This window comes from Phaenicophaeus curvirostris, chromosome 4, assembly GCF_032191515.1.
Source record: "Phaenicophaeus curvirostris isolate KB17595 chromosome 4, BPBGC_Pcur_1.0, whole genome shotgun sequence".
NCBI lineage: Eukaryota > Metazoa > Chordata > Aves > Cuculiformes > Cuculidae > Phaenicophaeus > Phaenicophaeus curvirostris.
Window position 1 is genome coordinate 51,226,349 of NC_091395.1, and position 18,021 is coordinate 51,244,369.

The window sequence follows — 18,021 nt, forward strand, 5'->3', positions numbered from 1 at the left end:
AGAAAAGATGCTCTAGTGATTTACAGCCTTCATGACTACTCAGTGTATTGTCATGAACTCTAGATTTTCAAAGAGCAAGATGGCTCACTTCAGAGTAAGCAAACGAACAGCCCCTTTCTTACCTCCAAGAGATCAAGATGCAAAAGGAGTATGTAACCCATAGGGAATGATTTACATTCTGGGTTTAGTCCTTTTTTGCTTGTTTCAAAATCATCTGAGAGACCATGATTTCCTTTGGTGAACACGCTTAATGTTCCTTGCCATTTTTTTTGCCTTCTTTTATGGACTACAAACTGTTCACTATAAGGAGCTATAACAGTGTGTTCAAATTCCATTCTGGTTATGCAGCGGTTCCACAGAATGATTTCTTTGCCTTGAATGGACAGACACCTTATCTTTGTATTGAAGGAAGGAGTTGGGAACCTTTACAGGTGAGGGATCTAAAAATGAGTTTGGAAATGTCATATTTTAAACATTACGTATTGCAGCTTCTACTAGTTCAATACATTCTTCCTGCATGCAATTTAAAGCTCCTTGGGAAGGAGGAATATTTACAAATGAATGCTACTTCTTGTTACATTTACTCAAAATAAGTGCACATCTTGCATAGTGGGAAAAACTATAATAAGTTTTTCCTTTCACCTTTTAACTCATTTTACTATGGCCAGGGCTATCTCTTTGAGCACATTAATAGCTCTTCAATTTGGCAAATAATACCTCACATATACTGATAAAATTTCCTACAGGTGACTGGGTATGGGAGAAGATTGTATTATTCCCCTTGTGAGTGAAAATTCATGGACAAAACTGTGCAGTATTCAGGCAGCTTTACTTACAATCTTGTGGGCATGTAGGCCTTTGAATTTTTTCAAGAAAATGCGTTGATATTTTCACTGGCATCTTAAAAATAAGCCTGATATTTTGCCATTAAAAATATAGAAAAAAAGGAATTAGAAATGAAATAAAAGATTGCTAGTGAAGAAAATCTCATATGTATATATATACACATGTGTGTATATATATACATGTGTGTATATATATAAAACCACTGTCAGCTCGATGTTCGTAAAAGACAGGAAAACCCATTTCTAATGAAGCAGGCACTCCACCATTGACATCTTGAGCTTATAGGGAGACCTGCAAAACATCCTCAGAAATTAATCTGGACACTAAGCTTTATGGCCGTACTGCTCATAACCAGGAAAGTGAAATTATACAAGTACAAAATGCTTGTGGAAAAAGCTGCTGCTTATATCCCCATATAGTTTAATTGCATTTGATGGAATGGAGGAGGCAGTGACTGCAGTATGGTTGAAATATTTGATATGAGCTTTGTCAGGAAAGAAAATATTGATGGACCTGTGTGTTCAGAGAAATTGTTCTCATTTGTACTTAACGTGATTTTTTTTACTTCAGTTTGACCTAGAAAGGTGCTTGTGTGCCTGAAAATTTTCCTGAAGACTTTTTTTTTGCAGTTGAGTCAGGTGGTGCAATAAATGTACTATTCTTCTATAAAAGATAAAAATGAATTTTGGCATTTTTCTTTTCCTGGCACCTAAAAATGTTTTAGTGATGTTTGTCTGAGTTTTTTATTCCTGTCTGGGCAGCTGCTGTGTAGTTTTTTTCTTTTTTTGTTGTTGTCATAATTCAAACTGAATAAACATAATTGTGCTTATGGCATCTTTAATGATAGCCACACAGATCATCCACCAATTTGGATGTTTTATATCCAAAGATATACATATATTGTCTGTTTGAATCTTCATGCATTTCCCAGAATTAAGAATATTTTAAAATATTTTAAGTATTTAATTAATACTGAACAAATGCATTTGCTATGCAGAGAAAAAGTACTTATTTCTCTCCTGTACAGCAATTTGCTTATGAGAAATCAAACACCCAGTGACTCTAAGGTTGATAATGTACCCTACCTCGAGTAAGTAAATATTACTGAAACATCTGTAACAGACCTTCAAAACAACTCTCCTCTCCGCTTGTTTTCTAAAGGCAGAGTCCCACCAGGGGGCTCCCAGGTAACACTGAAAAATGTTTCGTTGTCTTAATGCACACTTGTTGCCTGCACTTGGATGATAGCTGTGTATTTTAAAAAAACTTCCTAAAATTTGAGTTAAATTACTATTTGGAGACTTTTTTTTTTTTAAGCATTTCACTTAAGGAAGGTTTTGGTTGTTAAACTCTTTTGGCTCATCTTAAAGTGTTACAGTGGAAACTGCTTTTCCTTGGATCTAATGGTAGATGATACAAAGCTGAAAGTCTTGCCTTAGATCTTTTAAAAATATTGCTGATACAGGTCTTGTGCCAATTTAGGTTTAACATTAGCTAATATCCCAGAGGCAGCTAGGAATATATAGCATCTTGGCTTGTTTCAGAGGCAACGTGGCCAGCAGGACCACGGAAGTGATGGTGCTCCTGTATTCAGCACTGGTGAGACTGCACCTTGGATACTGTGTTCAGGTTTGGGCCCCTCACTACAAGATAGATATTGAGGTCCTGCAGCGTGTCAAGGGTAGGGCAATGATGCAGGTGAAGAGGCTGGGGAACAAGCCTTTTGAGAGGTAACTGAGGTTATTTAGCCTGGGGAACTGAAGTCTGAAGGGAGACCTCATCACTCTCTACAGCTACCTGTAAAGAGATTATAGTGAGGTGGGTGTTCATCTCTTTCCCAAGGTGATAGGATGAGAGTGAATGGCCTCTAGCTGCGCCGCGGGAGGTTCAGTTTGGACATTAGGAAAAACTTCTTCATTGGAAGGGTTATTAAGCACTGAAACAGGCTGCCCGGGGAGGTGGTTGAGTCACCATCCCTGCAGGTATTTAAAAGATGTGTAGATTAAGTTCGTAGGGATTTGATTTGGTAGTAGACAGGTATGGTTGGACTTGATGAGCTCAAAGGTCTTTTCCAACATAGTGATTCTATGATTCTGTGATTCTATGTATATCCTCTGTCAAAAGCTGAATTATAAGCCTCATGTGGAGAAATAATTTAAAAAAATCAGAAATTGATATACCATCCTAGACTCCTACCAAATAAAAAGCATGCTAATTTTACAGCTGTTTCATTTATTTCTTTCAGTGAAATACTCAACAGTTGGAGACCTTGTAACAAGATAAGTAGGACATTAGCCAACTGTATTTCAGATGATGCCAGCTGAGGTCAATGAAATAATGCTTAGGAAATAATTTGACAAATTTTCATTCTCTCCCCTCCCTCCATTTACAAAATGTCTGGCTAGAGATTCGTCTAAGGTATTTATTAAAAAAAATTTCTTCAGCTATTGAAATATCTCTTGTAGAATAGCTTAAGAGCTAATAAAATAGAAATTGAGATTTTTTTCTTTTTATTGGACTCCAGCAGTGTGTTCCACAGATGTTTTCTGCCAGAAGAACATAATGGGAAGTGGATTAAGACATTATTTGAACTAATTCCCTACCCATAAAGTAAAATCTGTGCAATGTTTTTCTTTGTGTGATTTGATCAGAACATATTAAAACTAATAAATTCAGTACTGGGGACATACAGGTGATTTAACTGGATAACTGTTAGACGTTTTAATAACTCTTAAACATTATCTCCCGTTTTATAAAAAAACAGGTAGCCTTAAGAGTTATGGTCTTTCTTTTGTAAGAAGCTTTATCAACAAACCTGAGAACAGGTTTAAAACATCCCACATCAGTTAATAAAGCAAAAAATACTAAGGTTTCCACACTGGATTTACTTTCCAGGCTCTTCATTTACACAAATACATTAGGAACAGGGCTAGAAGTAGATTTACGCTTCTAATATTACCACTTGATTGCTCTGTCTTACACAGTTTACAAATCCATCTATCTAAAGATGATGAAAAATGCTGCATTTGCAATCTCTTGTGACCACGCTCTCAGAGGAAACTAGAGTGACTCTGCTAAAAAAGACATCAACTGCATACATCAGAGCATCAGATAGTTAAATTTCCCAGGCCCGAGAAGCACCAAGGGGTCTAAACTTCCCCAAATTTCTTCTGCCTGTGCCATGATACATGGGATGTCAGCTTAGCCTTTGTACGTAACTTACCTTCTTGGGTGATAAACTCTTCTGTCTGACCTATAGATATAATGGTAATGTAAGTGGGTGTATATATATACCTTTTTGGAAGAGGATTGGTTTCATGTTGGACCAAGCCTGTTGTTACACACATGGCTTTGAAAAATTGTTCCTTGGCATTTTTTCTTGAACGTGAGGAACAGGGCAGTTTTCACATGTGGAAAATACACAGTTTTGCAAAAAGTAAACAAATAATTTGTACTTGTTTTCATTTGGTTTTATCTGTTCTTTCCAAAGAGAAGCTAAATATATATCCTTACTGACCAGATTCTAGGAAGGACGCGTGTCTGGTTTTTGTGTTATTGTGGATCTGTTTTGCTTAGCTTATTTTTTTTCTTTCTTTCTTTCTTTCTTTCTTCTTTTTTTATTTTTTTTTCTGCCAGTGAGATTTTTTGTTGTTGTTTTGGGCAGTTTTGTTCGCTTGGTTTTCTTAAATAGAATTTCAGGAACTGGAGCCAATGCCTCTGTCAATAGGATGTATTGTTGTAGGTACTGAGGTTGCTTTGTAATTCTGCTTGTGAGCAGGTATCTCAACTAAGGTGAAAGCAGCAGCACTGAGTACGTGGGCTGGGGAGCTGAAGCTGATATTGCTGCCTGATGATTTACCCAGAAATCAAGAAATAGTTCACAGCCAATTCTTGTGCGGGTCGCTCCCGTGTAAATCTACCTACTGTAGGTTTAACTCCTGAGTGAGTTTCAAGTTGCTTTGTCCATGCTTTTGACTCTTGTTTCAGGCTCTGAGTAGCTTGAGTACTTCTGATACTTCTAGATTCTTTTCTGAAAGATAACTATACTAACTATTTTTGTAATCCAATCAAATATGTCATCCAAAACTTCATAAATTCTATTTGAAGCACCTATTTCTTCATGGCTGCTCAGGTTGAGTTTTCAGTTTTACAAAAAGAAGTCATACTTGCAGTTTAAAGTGGGATTGTATTACTGATGCTACAGCAACACTTGATAATCTCACTTTATTAATGGCTTCATGAATTAAAATAGCTAATTGTCAGACATTTTGCCGCTTAAAATGAGGTCATTTTGGCCTGGCAGTTACGAGACCATGTATATTGATACTATAGGAAAAGTGCCAAACAAAGGAATGTAGTATTGTATTTTATAGAGTAATTAATTTTACATTTTACATTTTATTATACTCAGGGGCTTGGCTATTTTCAAGATTGTAAATTCTCTTCCAGCTACTTCTAAACTAGGCCAGTGATACTTGAGAAGAAAGGCTGACCCTTTCTTTTCTTTTAAAAGGAGCTATTTGTAGGAGAGTGAGGGTTAAAGAGAAAATAGATTGCCTGAAAACATTTTTGTGCAAGATTATTTATGTCTTATCACTGAACTCAAAAGCAATTTCTTACTGTCTTTAATTTACTTAAAAATATTGTGTTTGATTGCCTTAGTGAATTAATCAAGGCATGGTTACTCTTGATGCTGATACAAGGCAACTTTTTGTGTGGTGTGCCACAGATCAGGTATGGCTTGATGACTGTAAACTTTGCCTGTTTCTAAGAAGCAGCAGCCCCCACAACTTGGCATCTTCTATTAATTTTCCTTTTGCACTTTGTGTGCTGTTGGTGAATGGGCTGTCCCAGTATTTATTTCAGATTTCACCAATGTTAAGGCAGCATTTGTTAGAACAGGTCTTGGGGAGAATATCTGAATTAAGATTTCTCCCTCTTGTGGATCTAACTGCATTCATCAATTTGGTGCAGGTCTGACAAAATATTTGGACATTATTTTCCTGCCTGATACTTTCATTGCATAGAAAAGGTACAGATTCACCCCTCACACCTCTGGCTTTGGTTGAACAGATACTTCAGTGATACCACTGATCAACGTCAGTTTCAATGAAATGAGAGCAAGGTTGATTTTGAGCAGCTATAAGAACTTATGTTTTCTCCCTCAATAATAATTGTTCTCAGCATGCTCAAAATTAACAGTGTGCAAATTTGAAATCTACAGCAAAGTATAACTTTAATTACTGTCCCTTTTATTTTTTTTTAATTAGAGGGAAATGGATTTGCTTTTTATTAAATGTCTTTAATAAACTTCTTTTTAATGAACTTCAAGACCTGAAAAACACACATACAGCGGTGTGTACCAAATACGTGCTGACATGAAATGTACTACTTAAGGTATGCCAGCACAGATATCTGTTGTTATGTATCTGTATCAGGCATTATATAAAAAACATATGCCAAGTAATCCGTGCTGCTAAGAGTACATACTAACTCTATAAATGTATTTAAGAGAAGATTTTGCATTTTTCTTTCAAAAAGACAAGTGATGTAACTATATATGTCCATTTGGTGTTGCTTGCAAAGTATAAACAGCAAGAAATTAGTTCAAAATCTAGTATTTCAGGGATAAAGCAAATATTACAGTTACGCAAATTTAAGCACTAACTTCTAGAGTATGAACATGAAATGTGCTTCTGCAACAGAATGTGTGCTGCTGGGCATGCTGATACAGTAGGAGTTACATAGCTCACTGGTGAAAAGCTTATGGCGATTCTCTTTCTGGTGCCTCAATTATAAGGTATCTGTGCACCTAACAGGTTATCACACATAATGAGCTTTTATGGTTTGTGAGGGGAGAAAGCTGAGATGGTAAACACGCAAAAGCTATTTTCTCATCTGATACCTAAACCCCAAAAGCAAGTAAAGAAAGAATAATTGTACAAATAGCCTATGCTAATTTTGGATGAAGTGATTCTTAGAGTATATATAAATTAATTTGTAATTCCTCTTGATCAATGGTACTTCAGTGCTAATCTCTGCCATTAGATTTATTTTTATTAAATTTCTGTTTCCCAATGCGTTTGAGGCAACTACAAATAATAGCATTTATACAAACTAGAGATGAACTTTAGTGTGAATGGAGTTCTTTTAGAAATAAATAAATAAATAGTAAAAAAAGCTGAAGACTGTTATATTGGAAATGAAATTTTGATGCAGATTGTGTTTATGGTGCAAAGTGTTGGAAGACATTTGTACTTCTGATACAAGAGAAAGGGAGAACTTGCTCACATTTAGCAGGCAGAACATAATCTGCAAAATAGAGGATAATAATATGAAAACAATTTCATAGAATCATAGAATCATCAGGTTGGAAAAGACCCACCGGACCATCAAGTCCAACTATTCCTATCAAACACTAAACCATGCCCCTCAGCACCTCGTCCACCTGTCCCTTAAACACCTCCAGGGAAGGTGAATCAACCACCTCCCTGGGCAGCCTGTTCCAGTGCCCAATGACCCTTTCTGTAAAGAATTTTTTCCTAACGTCCAGCCTAAACCTCCCCTGGTGGAGCTTGAGGCCATTCCCTCTTGTCCTGTCCCCTGTCACTTGGGAGAAGAGGCCAGCACCCTCCTCTCCACAACCTCCTTTCAGGTAGTTGTAGAGAGCAATGAGGTCTCCCCTCAGCCTCCTCTTCTCCAGGCTAAACAACCCCAGCTCTCTCATCTCTCTCTTTGCACATAGATGCCCATAAGCAGTTGCAGGTTTTCTGGTTTATCTGCAGTAGTAAAGGTCTACGTAAACGATGTTCTGTAAGTTTTGAGGACTACTCACTTTTGACAATAAGAGTCCAGCTAAGCTGGCAGGGAGTGTAAATGGGGTTTTCAACATTTAGGCTGAGGAAAAGACTAGTTGGATATGAAACTGTGTTTCTGAAACGTAATGAGCCTGGCTGGGTATTAGAGCTTTGTGCTGCTACTGCTGCACTGCCTGCTGCTAACAAGTTATATGGCTGCAGGGGGACACCCAGCCTGAGGAAAAGACAGCAATTAACAAAAAATAATAAATAAACCATAAAGTACTTTTAATTTGAACTGGAATAAAGCGATGCTGGTTTGTCATGAGCTTAGGAGTGGCTTGATTACAGTTCCTTTATTCTAGCTATTTTTTGTTTGGTGTCTGAATATAATTGCATATCTCTTTGTATCTGAAAAGCAAAGCAAACAAATACCATTTCTGCAGAATCCTCTTATGTTTCAAATTTCTTTACCTTTAACTAGAACAAATAACTGTTCTTCAGTTAGATTTGCCAACTTATTCACAAAAAATGGGTGGTGCTAAGAGTCTCGTTCTCTGGCTCTTCTTCAACATACTTGCATAGAGCTATGAGACAAACTATACCTGTACTGCCTCCTTGTGCTTTCAACAGTATGTAGATAAGTACATCCCTCAGATTCTGTGTGAAAAATAAGCTATATCTTGGCACATCAGTGTCTGCTACTGTGATTTGCATAGTAAATTGTAGAATGTAGCTGTATTGAGATGATAAAATATTTTAATTTTTCTTAGAATGTATTACACAAAACAGTTTGCAATCTCTATCAAATTAACTGCAGTATGTGGGAAGTGACCCAGGACAGACTGTGACAAATTAACTGGTTTTACATATGGTAAATACAATCCTGAAAATGTGTTTTAGCTTATAGCAATATCACATACTGATGATGTTACAGCTCTCAGGCAAGTACGGATGTTCTCTATTTTGACTTCATAGACGTACAGGGTAGAGGAGTCCTTGCTAAAGCATGAGAGAGCATAAGTGAATTTCAGTGCTTTTTTCCCCCTGGTAACCACCAAAGGTAAGGTGTAGCTCTTCCTCTTACAGCTGCTGAAGCCTGGTTAATAAATGCAGCTGTATTTTGGCCATGCTTCCAGTCTTCCATGAACAGACTCCTGGTGCCAACTTCTTCCTCCTCACAGGTTTAGGTACTGGTTATTGCTCACTCACCCTCTTGCACCCAGCCGCACCATGACCAAGGACTGGACTGTGCCCAAGCACTGGGCTGTGGAAAATGAAGGCAAGATGACTGTAGGTTTGATAGAGGAGCACAGACAATTCAAAGTCTGCAAGCAGCAGCAGGGACAAAGAGGAAAATCCATCTGCCTGAGGATCAATCTGTTGTGTTCTCTTCCTCTCCTTTTTTTTTGACTTCTTGAGTTAAATAAATGCTCCCAGCAGTGTTCCTGATGTGATTGGAGGCCATGCTGGCTGCTCATCAAGCATGTTTGCTTGTTTAAGGACAGTCTGTTGGAAGAAGTTATGTAGCAGTGTGACCTGTGGCAGACTGAACGGACATCCACAATGCACATATGAACTGCCCCTCCTATGCCTTTTCCTGGCGGCTGTAAGTTGAGGAATATATTCATTTGCCTGTAGATCCTGAAAACTAACTCTCAGAGATTGAAAAGGAGACCAGGAATGTTTTGGGAGGTGGAAGAAATGACAAATAGTTGATTGAATTATTTTTTGTGAAGTTTCTGTATATTTAGGCTTCAAAAGTATAAACAAAGTCACAGTTGGTTCATGTGAGCCTTAATACCAGGCAATCACATATGAAAACACCAGACAGGAGAAAGTAAGGTTTCCTGTGTCACAGGTTCATCTGTGACCTAATGTCTTGTGCTTTCTTGGGTTATTTACTCCAGTATAACACTTATTTTAAAGATCACTGTTTCTAAATCTTTTGATATTGATACATGGAAGAAATAGCTTTCTGTATAATTTTCAAAACTATTTTATTGTCTGATAAAACAATACATTATAAGTTGTTCCACTTTTTTTTCTGCAGAGTGAAATATAAAGTAGCTTATAATTTCAGTTAGATGACAAAGATTTTTTAACATTTAGAATGAATGCAGTTATTTTTTGGCTGGAGCTGTTTAGTAACATAGGTGAGGACAATCTGTTGAGTATCAGTATAAGGTATATAAGCTGCTTGTTGCCATGATGGGGTGTCCTCAAAAGGATCCAATAACTGACGGAAAAAATCCATGAAAATGTTTGGAGGAAACTCTAAATTCCATAGACCCAAATCATGGCAATACAATACCAATCCACCAAGCAGTGAAATTTCACTGCACTAAAAAGATATAAGCTTTTGGCTAGCAAATTTCTTTAGCAATGCTCTCATATATGTCACCAAAATAGAGACAGACAGGAAGGGAAGTTTATAGTCAAGTTTACTTTTAAGATCATAATTAAAGCAGAGCATTCTATACTTAAAAATAGCTTTTATTGTATTCCACTTTTAGGATATGCTAGATGAGTTCCCATGGATATTGCATGAATGAGTATTTTGTAAATCCATCATTACATGGATTAATTCACATTTGTGAATTGGCTTGAGGTAGATGGATGTGTCTGACTGTTTACATCACAAAAGACCTTCTTTGCGCAAGAAGTGGTGAAATAAGCACTTAAGTTGAAGGCAAAGATCATCCTTCTGCCCTGCCCCCTGCAGTAGCAGTGCCTAAGTAAAGTAGCATCCTCCACTCCAGCAGCAGAAAATGCATGGTCTCACTAAACCCAAAGTTTGTTGGTGCTTCAAGCCAGACTCCCACATATTTGCTGTGATGTGCTCAGTCCCCCTGCCTGGAAATAAATACCTGCTATGAGTTCCTTAAGTTTGTGTCTGAAGGGAAGGAAATCTGTGTAGAAGTAACACTGAAGGTATGTTGTGCCTCTTATTTTGAGGCAATGTCATGACAAAAGAAGAGATGTCTCAGAGGCAATACAATTTCATTGCTTTGCTGGTGAAATGCTACAAAGAAATAAGAAGTGGCATAAAAAGACTAGGAAAGGATGATCAGTTTCCATTCTTGACATCATGGCATAATAATCTGAATATGGAATTCAGTACAATAAGAATTCAGTACAATAAAGTAATAAGTTTTCCTTTTATAGCTTAAAGACAGATTACATCTCTGGCAACTTGCCCAGGAAAGGACAAGCAAAAGAAACAACAGTATGTGTTGGTTTGAGAATCTAAAGTCTTGGGGGAGATTTCTAGAGAGTTGTGCCTGAAAAGGCAATGAAAGAATGAGAGATACTGCTAGTGCTGCAAGGGTTATACCTAATTGATTCTGATGACTTATTAAAAATGGGGGAAAAAAAAAAGAAGAATCCAGTATTTTACTGGCTGAACTGGCACCAGGCTAGAGCTGCCTCAGACATGAGCCTAACAGTGCTGCAAGTTTGTACATCAACAAAAAGGGATTTATTTTTTTTCTCTTAGGAAGAAGGTGGCTACAACACAGAAAAAAGGAATACCTGCTGATGGGAATGCTTGATAGAAACTGAATAATCACACACGTCAGGTATATAATACTTAACTGTGACACTCAGCTTTCCTGGCATATTTGAAATGGAATTCAGTTAAAATACTTATGTGGAGTTAAATAGATGTTTTGTGCATTTACTTTCTTGGGCAATAGGATGAGAGTAACTTGGTTTGTAATGTTGCACATTCTTCACTACTGTGAATAATTAACAGAAGCAGCATTTGCAGTAAAAGATATAACATCAATGCACAATTTGAGAGCTCTGAAGGTTTAGGACTATTCTGTGTCTCTACAAGTTTATATGCACACATCGTTCTTTATACTGTGGGGATATGACATCTGAAAGTTGCTGGAAAAAATTACTAAAGAGACTGTTTATTTCATCATAGAAATAATACTGTAATTGAGACACACTGAGGTGATAATCCCTTGCTATATGATCTAAAACCAATCCAGTGTATTCAATACCTATTCCCTTTGTTTATTCATCTTTAAAACCAAATGATTAACCTTGTTTTATTTTTCCTCAACTCTGTTGAGACTGAACATTGCATTAATGTCAAACTGCAGAGTATATGGTTGCAAGCAAAGCGGATTATTTAGAGCTACTTTGATTGTTCCAATTCCTGCTTAAAGAAGCCAGTAAAATTTCATATCTGAGCCTGCAAAGGAACATTTAACTCTGGACTGAAAATAGAAAATATATTTGAGAAATAGGATGCATGGGGGAAAGCACACATGAGAGATGGTTTAAGGCCCTGCCTAATTTGTTGGGAACTCAGACCCTGGTCTGCAGCATAATTGATGTTGTTTTTCTTGTTCAAGTCATGCCAGGGCAATATTCTGTCTTCAGTAATCAAAGTGAAACTCACAGGTCACCGCTCCTGTGTGAGAAATTTGGTGATATTGTCTTCATGCTCTCTGCTGCATAGAAGCTAAATATAAGGTAATGTTTCTTCTGTACTTGTGATTGGAGCTGTGCTCAAATTTCTAGCAGGAAATACTGAATTTTACCTAACAGTAATTTCTGCTGTGTTTTCTCATGATTTATTTCTTGTGAGGCATATGTGTCATCTGATATACGAAGAAACTGCTGTTTGTATCATCTAAAGGTAATCTATAGGCTGACAGTAGCACTTTTGTTACCATGAGGAAAGTAACTACTAATAGATGCAAACAGTGCATTGATTGCCATCTGTTGTATGAAACATGTTTCAATATCTCAACTTCATTCTTTCTTCCGCTCATTTATTATCTTTGTCTTCAATCAGATCTTGTGGAATGGAGATGCTACGTATGACGCTGGAAGCTGGCAGATCAAAGTCTGCTGACCTCATGTGTCTAAGCAGCTACCTTGTCCTTGGAGAAAACACGGCACATCAGCTTAAGCTGGGAAAAAGTCCTGACAGCTGAGCATCTCCTTCTGCACGTGATTGGTGATGGCAAGGCTGTAGGTGGATATGGGCACATTTGGCAATACTTGGCCCTGCTGCATCCTGGGCCTTTGCTACCTCCTTTGGAATGAGAAGGTTGGGAAGTCCGGAAACCTGGGAGAGCCCCAGGTTGCCCCTGTGCCAGTGTGCGTTAAAGGCATGAAACAAGGTTGAGGGAGGAGAATGGAATCACCCAGTGCTAGACTGCAAGTGTGTGGAAAATACATTGCCCTTTACATTAGTGTGTCTTTTTTTCTGGTGCTGAGGGGCATGGTTTAGTACTTGATAGGAATACTTGGACTCGATGATCCGGTGGGTCTCTTCCAACCTGGTGATTCTATGATTCTATGATACTTATTTGGTTTTGTTTGTTTTTCTGACTGAGAGCACTGAGGTATTGACCAATTTATTGACTTACAGAGATGCTGCTAGGGCAGAGCTGCAGAGCTTCTGCTTAACTATTCAAATATGGACTGCTATTTAAACATAGAAACTAACAACCTTGTTACGTGATGGTGACGATCTCTGCTGTTGCACTGGAGGTTTACCTTTGAGAAGAAGAGCACAAACATTGTGCTCAAGCAGGGTCGTAGCTTCTTGGCCAGGCTGATGCTTTGTGAATGAAGCACATGAGAGGACCTGCAGCAGGTTCAACAGATGTCACAGATTCTTTTGCTGTTTCTGCAGAAGGCAGTCGTTACCAGATTTATGGCATGTGTGCGGAAGTAACGTGCATGGCTTACATTTCTAGGTAGTTCATATTGTATACAACTGCTTGTAAGGGACTGCTTGGCCCTAACACACATTCTTGCCAATGTGTAAATTCTGGAGTGTAAGTAAGAACTGTTTTGAAAGGTTCTGAGACCACAAAGTCTTTTAATGATAACTGCCCTGCTAAGCTGACTTCCAGGAGTCTGTTTGATTGAAATGAACTTCAAGAGGTCTGAAGGCAATTGGAGAGGTGTACTTTTCAAATGCTGTACCTATGTGGTAGTTTGTGGCAACTGATGCACTGCCTGTGAATCTGACAAATTCAAAAGAAAACTTATGACGAAACAAAATAATAATATTTAATTTCTAGATGATTTTTTGTCTCCTGTGAAGCTTGAGTTTATGAGTTGGAAGGCTTTCTGTGAGTAAGTGGGCAGTGTTGTGTTTTAAAAGGTTACGTTTTTATAGGCTAAGAGGTAATGTCAAACTTTTATTTTCAGTTAGGTCTAAGTTATCTTTCCCCAAATACTATTTTCATTTTGAATTGTGAGCAGCTCATTTTTTTTGTTTGTTTTCAATCATACCATAGGTACAGTTTTGAGGTATTTCAGCTAGGTTTTATGCTTTATGATATTTTTTTCATTAACTGAAGTATGCTTTCAGGTTTAGGTTCTTCAGGCATAATTTTCACTGTGGAATGATGACAGTGATCAAAGGTTGTTTCAAGCAGGCAATCCTGTTTTCCAAGCAAAGACACCTTAACTTTAAAAAATCTGTAAAGCCTCTGTGGCAATCTCAACATAAAAAATAACTTGGTTTATTTTTGATTTTTATGTTTGTGTACCTTATGATTAGAGTGTACCTGTTCAGATTTTAAAATAAATTTTATCTGCATGCATGAATACAGGTTGTACTGTAGGAAGAAGCAGTTGTGGTGTGAAGAGACAGTAATAAACCAAGGCAAGTTAAAGAAAAATTGTACTCAGACATATAGATATCTCTTAAATAATTAATGTAAACTTACTAATGTCCTCTTTATATTCCCTACCAAATGCTGGTTGCATTTCTTCTGATGACTCCATTTTTATGTTTTATATTGTTCTAAAGCATTCTGGAGAAGTTTCAGAAACAATGAAGTGTTTGTTTAAGCTGTCAGTGATTATTGGGTGAGAACTTTAATAAGAACTCATTAGTAATTTTAACACCCTCAGAAGAGCTGAAACAGATGGAGGCATTAGGCGTTGTTAGTTATGGCTATGGTTTTTAAGGTAGTTTTGATGCCTTATGGAAAATTCTTGGCTGTATTGTGGTGGTCTAGATGCAGTATGTGCTGACTCATAAAGTTGAAACAACTTGAGAAACAACAAAAAAGGAGAGCAGTGTTGGCACTACATGTATTTACCAAGCATGACTTGCATTCTTCCAGGACAACCAAAATCCAATTAAAAAACCCAACATACCATAGGCCATAAAGCACTGTCCCATCTGGATGGAGTCGAATCATTCGGTTTTTCAGTGTCACTCCATGGACAAATGACTTCTTGTCATTTTGGAAATATGTGTCTGGCACCCACAGTTGGTCAGCCACTCTGTTACCAGAGTTAGGTTCAAAGGTATTCCAGGATAAGAAAGCCTTTTATCCCTCCAGGACTGCTGGAAGTATGTGGTCAGGGTGTAGTCCTATAAGAAGGGCTTTTTGTATTTTGCACAGTGATTAACTTAAAGTTTATTTTTAGATAACTTGGTAACTGGATATCAATAGTAATAGGAAGTTTAAGGATCATTAAGATGTTATCATTGACCATGGTCATAAGTCTTAGCCTGTTTGTGTTAATGTTGAACTTCACACAACTCACTAATGGCAGTGATCATTCTGTGGCCATAGGCTTTCAAAACTTCTTGGGCTAGAGGGAATTTGTCATACATTTGGGTCTCCAGCATCATACTTGCACATTTTCTGGTAGGTCTTCTTTAATGTGAAAAGAGCAGAATTTATCTGACCTCAGCCAAATAGCAGTGCATACCATTGAGAACATTCTTTTGATATCCCCTGTCTTTATTCTGAAAGATTTCCCCCCACAATCCAGAAAGGCCAGCAGTCCCTAGACCTCTTGAGAAAGAGCAAATATGACCTCAGAACATCTAATGGAAAACTTCCTATTCTGCATCTGCTGGAGCCGCCAGATGTAATCACTTCAGGTAACTGGGCACATCTTACTTCAGCCTGTATATGTATATGTATTTTTCTGTCCCTGGCAATCAAATATTACTGTATGGAAAATGAACATAATTTCTGACTGTCACATTGTGGCTTAGATGAAATACTATTTATATAGTCTTTCAGCTTTCACTTAGTCTGAAAAGAAATTGTTCTAAAAGACTTCTGGTATGATTTACACTCTCGAATGCACCTTCCTGGGAATTTGGTGATTTTAAAGGTAGTCAATTTTTTAAAGTGGAAACGCCAATTTACTTCGTATCTGGTGGAGTTCTTAAAAGGTGACTGGAACAGCAGTACATGGACTATTAGTTTTCTCTTTGTCCTCTTCTCCCCCCATCCCCTTTTCAAGTAGTGGGTGTTTTTGCACACATTTTTACAGCAAAAGTGCGGCAAGATTATAGGTACAATTGAAAAAAATGGTCAGGAGGAAGATATTCATTTATGTGAGGGAAAGCTTTACCTCTGCCATGCTCACAAATCCTAGCCTTGGCTGCATTTTTTGAAGAAACAGAGGACATAAAAGCAGTCTGTTGTGATTTCCCCATTTCATCTTCACTGTCTTCTTAAGACTGTACTATATCCATGAAATCATAGAAACATAGAATAACCAGGTTGGAAGAGACCCACCAGATCATCGAGTCCAACCATTCCTATCAAAATCGAAGCAGAGTTGCTACCTTTCAAAGAGAGTTTCTGCCTGAAATTTTGCATCTGGCAGAGCTATAAACTATAGACTTACCAACAGTAAAAGAAGTTAATGACAATGCTATTCTTGCTTGCTCTGGGCCTGTAACAGTTGTTTTGTATGGGGGAAATGCCATGACTTGATAATCAGTGGTCATAGATAATAGGATAATTACATTCATTTTGAGCACAGATTTGCCAAGTTTTCACTGAATCACAGAGTTATAGAACTGTTTGGTTGAAAAATACTTTAGAGCTCATCGAGTCCAATTGTACCTATTAATTACTAAACCGTATCCCTCAACACCTTGTCTTTTCTTTGTTTCAATACCTCCAGGGATGGTGGCTCAACCACTTCCCTGGGTATCCTGTTCCAGTGCCTGATAACCCTTTCAGTAAGGAATTTTTTCCTAATATCTTATCTGAACCTGCCCTGGAGCAACTTGAGGCCATTTCCTCTCATCCTATCACTTGTTACTTGGGAGAAGAATAAATATGGCCTTTTCCAGGCCTGCAAGACGATAGTTACCCATGACAGAGCCTAGAGGTGTATGGAACAAGTGTAAGATTTTTCTCCTGGCTTCGGTAACTAGGAGCTAGTCAGGAGAGCTTCTTTTGCTTTTCCAACCATGCTGGTTAAACCTGGATCTGTGCTCTGCTGAATTGGTGTTTTATTATATGATTTAAATAGTTGTATAGAGAAGCATGAGCCCCAAGGAAGCATGTTTTTGAATGTACAATTCTAATAAAGTTGGGTTAGAACCAGGTACTTAAAGAGAAGTTGAATTTCTGACCTTTGTTATTCTTATGTAAAATAAAGACCCAGAGAAGAGGTGGGAATTGGATGAGAAAAAATAGGAAAAATACTATTCTGGTGCAATTTTCTTATGTTGATTCTGTTTTCTAGTCTATTTTCAGCAAATTTCAGCAGAAAAGCTTTCCTACATGGCTGATATCATGGCTGAATTGTTAATGCTCAGTGCTTCACTTGGTATCCTCTACATTTTCTGCCTGGTTCAGCAGAGCCTATGCAGTCTGTGGAACAGATGGAATAGAAATTCCAATTATACATAATTATCTTTTTTCCTTCCTGCTTTCCTTTATATTTTAACTAAGTCTTAAAGCTGCTTTTGTAGAACTGTCATGCAGTTCTGGAAAAAAGCTAACAATTGAGAGTGGTGCTGATGTGATGGTTCTTCAAACTCAACTGTGAGAGTAAAATAGCCAAGATAAGCTACAAGAGATCTTAAAGGAAGAAGAAAATTAGTTGCTATATTTAACATTGTTGTCTAGCATTGCTGTCTGCTTTAGAAATCAAGTTTCATCCAGCTACGCCATATACAGAAATACTGCTGTTGGTAACATTATGGTAACATTATGGTAGACAGAGTGGTCCTCTACCCTGAAAGTGTGTTATGCTATATAGAAATATGAGGCAAACCAACAATTGTTAATTGGGAGAAAAAAATCTGAGCTTCATCCTAAAGGAATTTCAGTGTTTCTTAACTCAGAGACAATTATCTATTTTTTTTCATTCCCCAAAATGCAAGGATGTTTCTCAATCAATATTTTAGTGAGGAAAATGAAGAGTTGTAGGTCATGATTGTGGAAGTTCCTATAAATTCTTTTTTAAAAAGCATAGATAAAGGTTATTTTGATGAAAAGTAAATGATATCTGAGCTATATTTACCCAAATGATATAGTTACATATGTTCTGATTTTTTATTGGAATACAGCCTTATCTTTCTTACATTTCATCAGTGAAGAATATAATGCTGGCAATC

At 37.4% G+C, this 18,021-nt stretch overlaps 1 protein-coding gene across 1 annotated transcript in view; it reads right to left on the reverse strand.

The window, feature by feature from the left end:
- The window catches only part of GABRB1 (gamma-aminobutyric acid type A receptor subunit beta1), a 134,230-nt gene that overhangs the window by 51,090 nt on the left and 65,119 nt on the right, over positions 1-18,021 (reverse strand). The window contains 2 exon segments of the mRNA XM_069856572.1: positions 14,793-14,928; positions 14,931-15,012. Of these exon segments, the coding sequence (XP_069712673.1) occupies positions 14,793-14,928; positions 14,931-15,012 (218 nt within the window).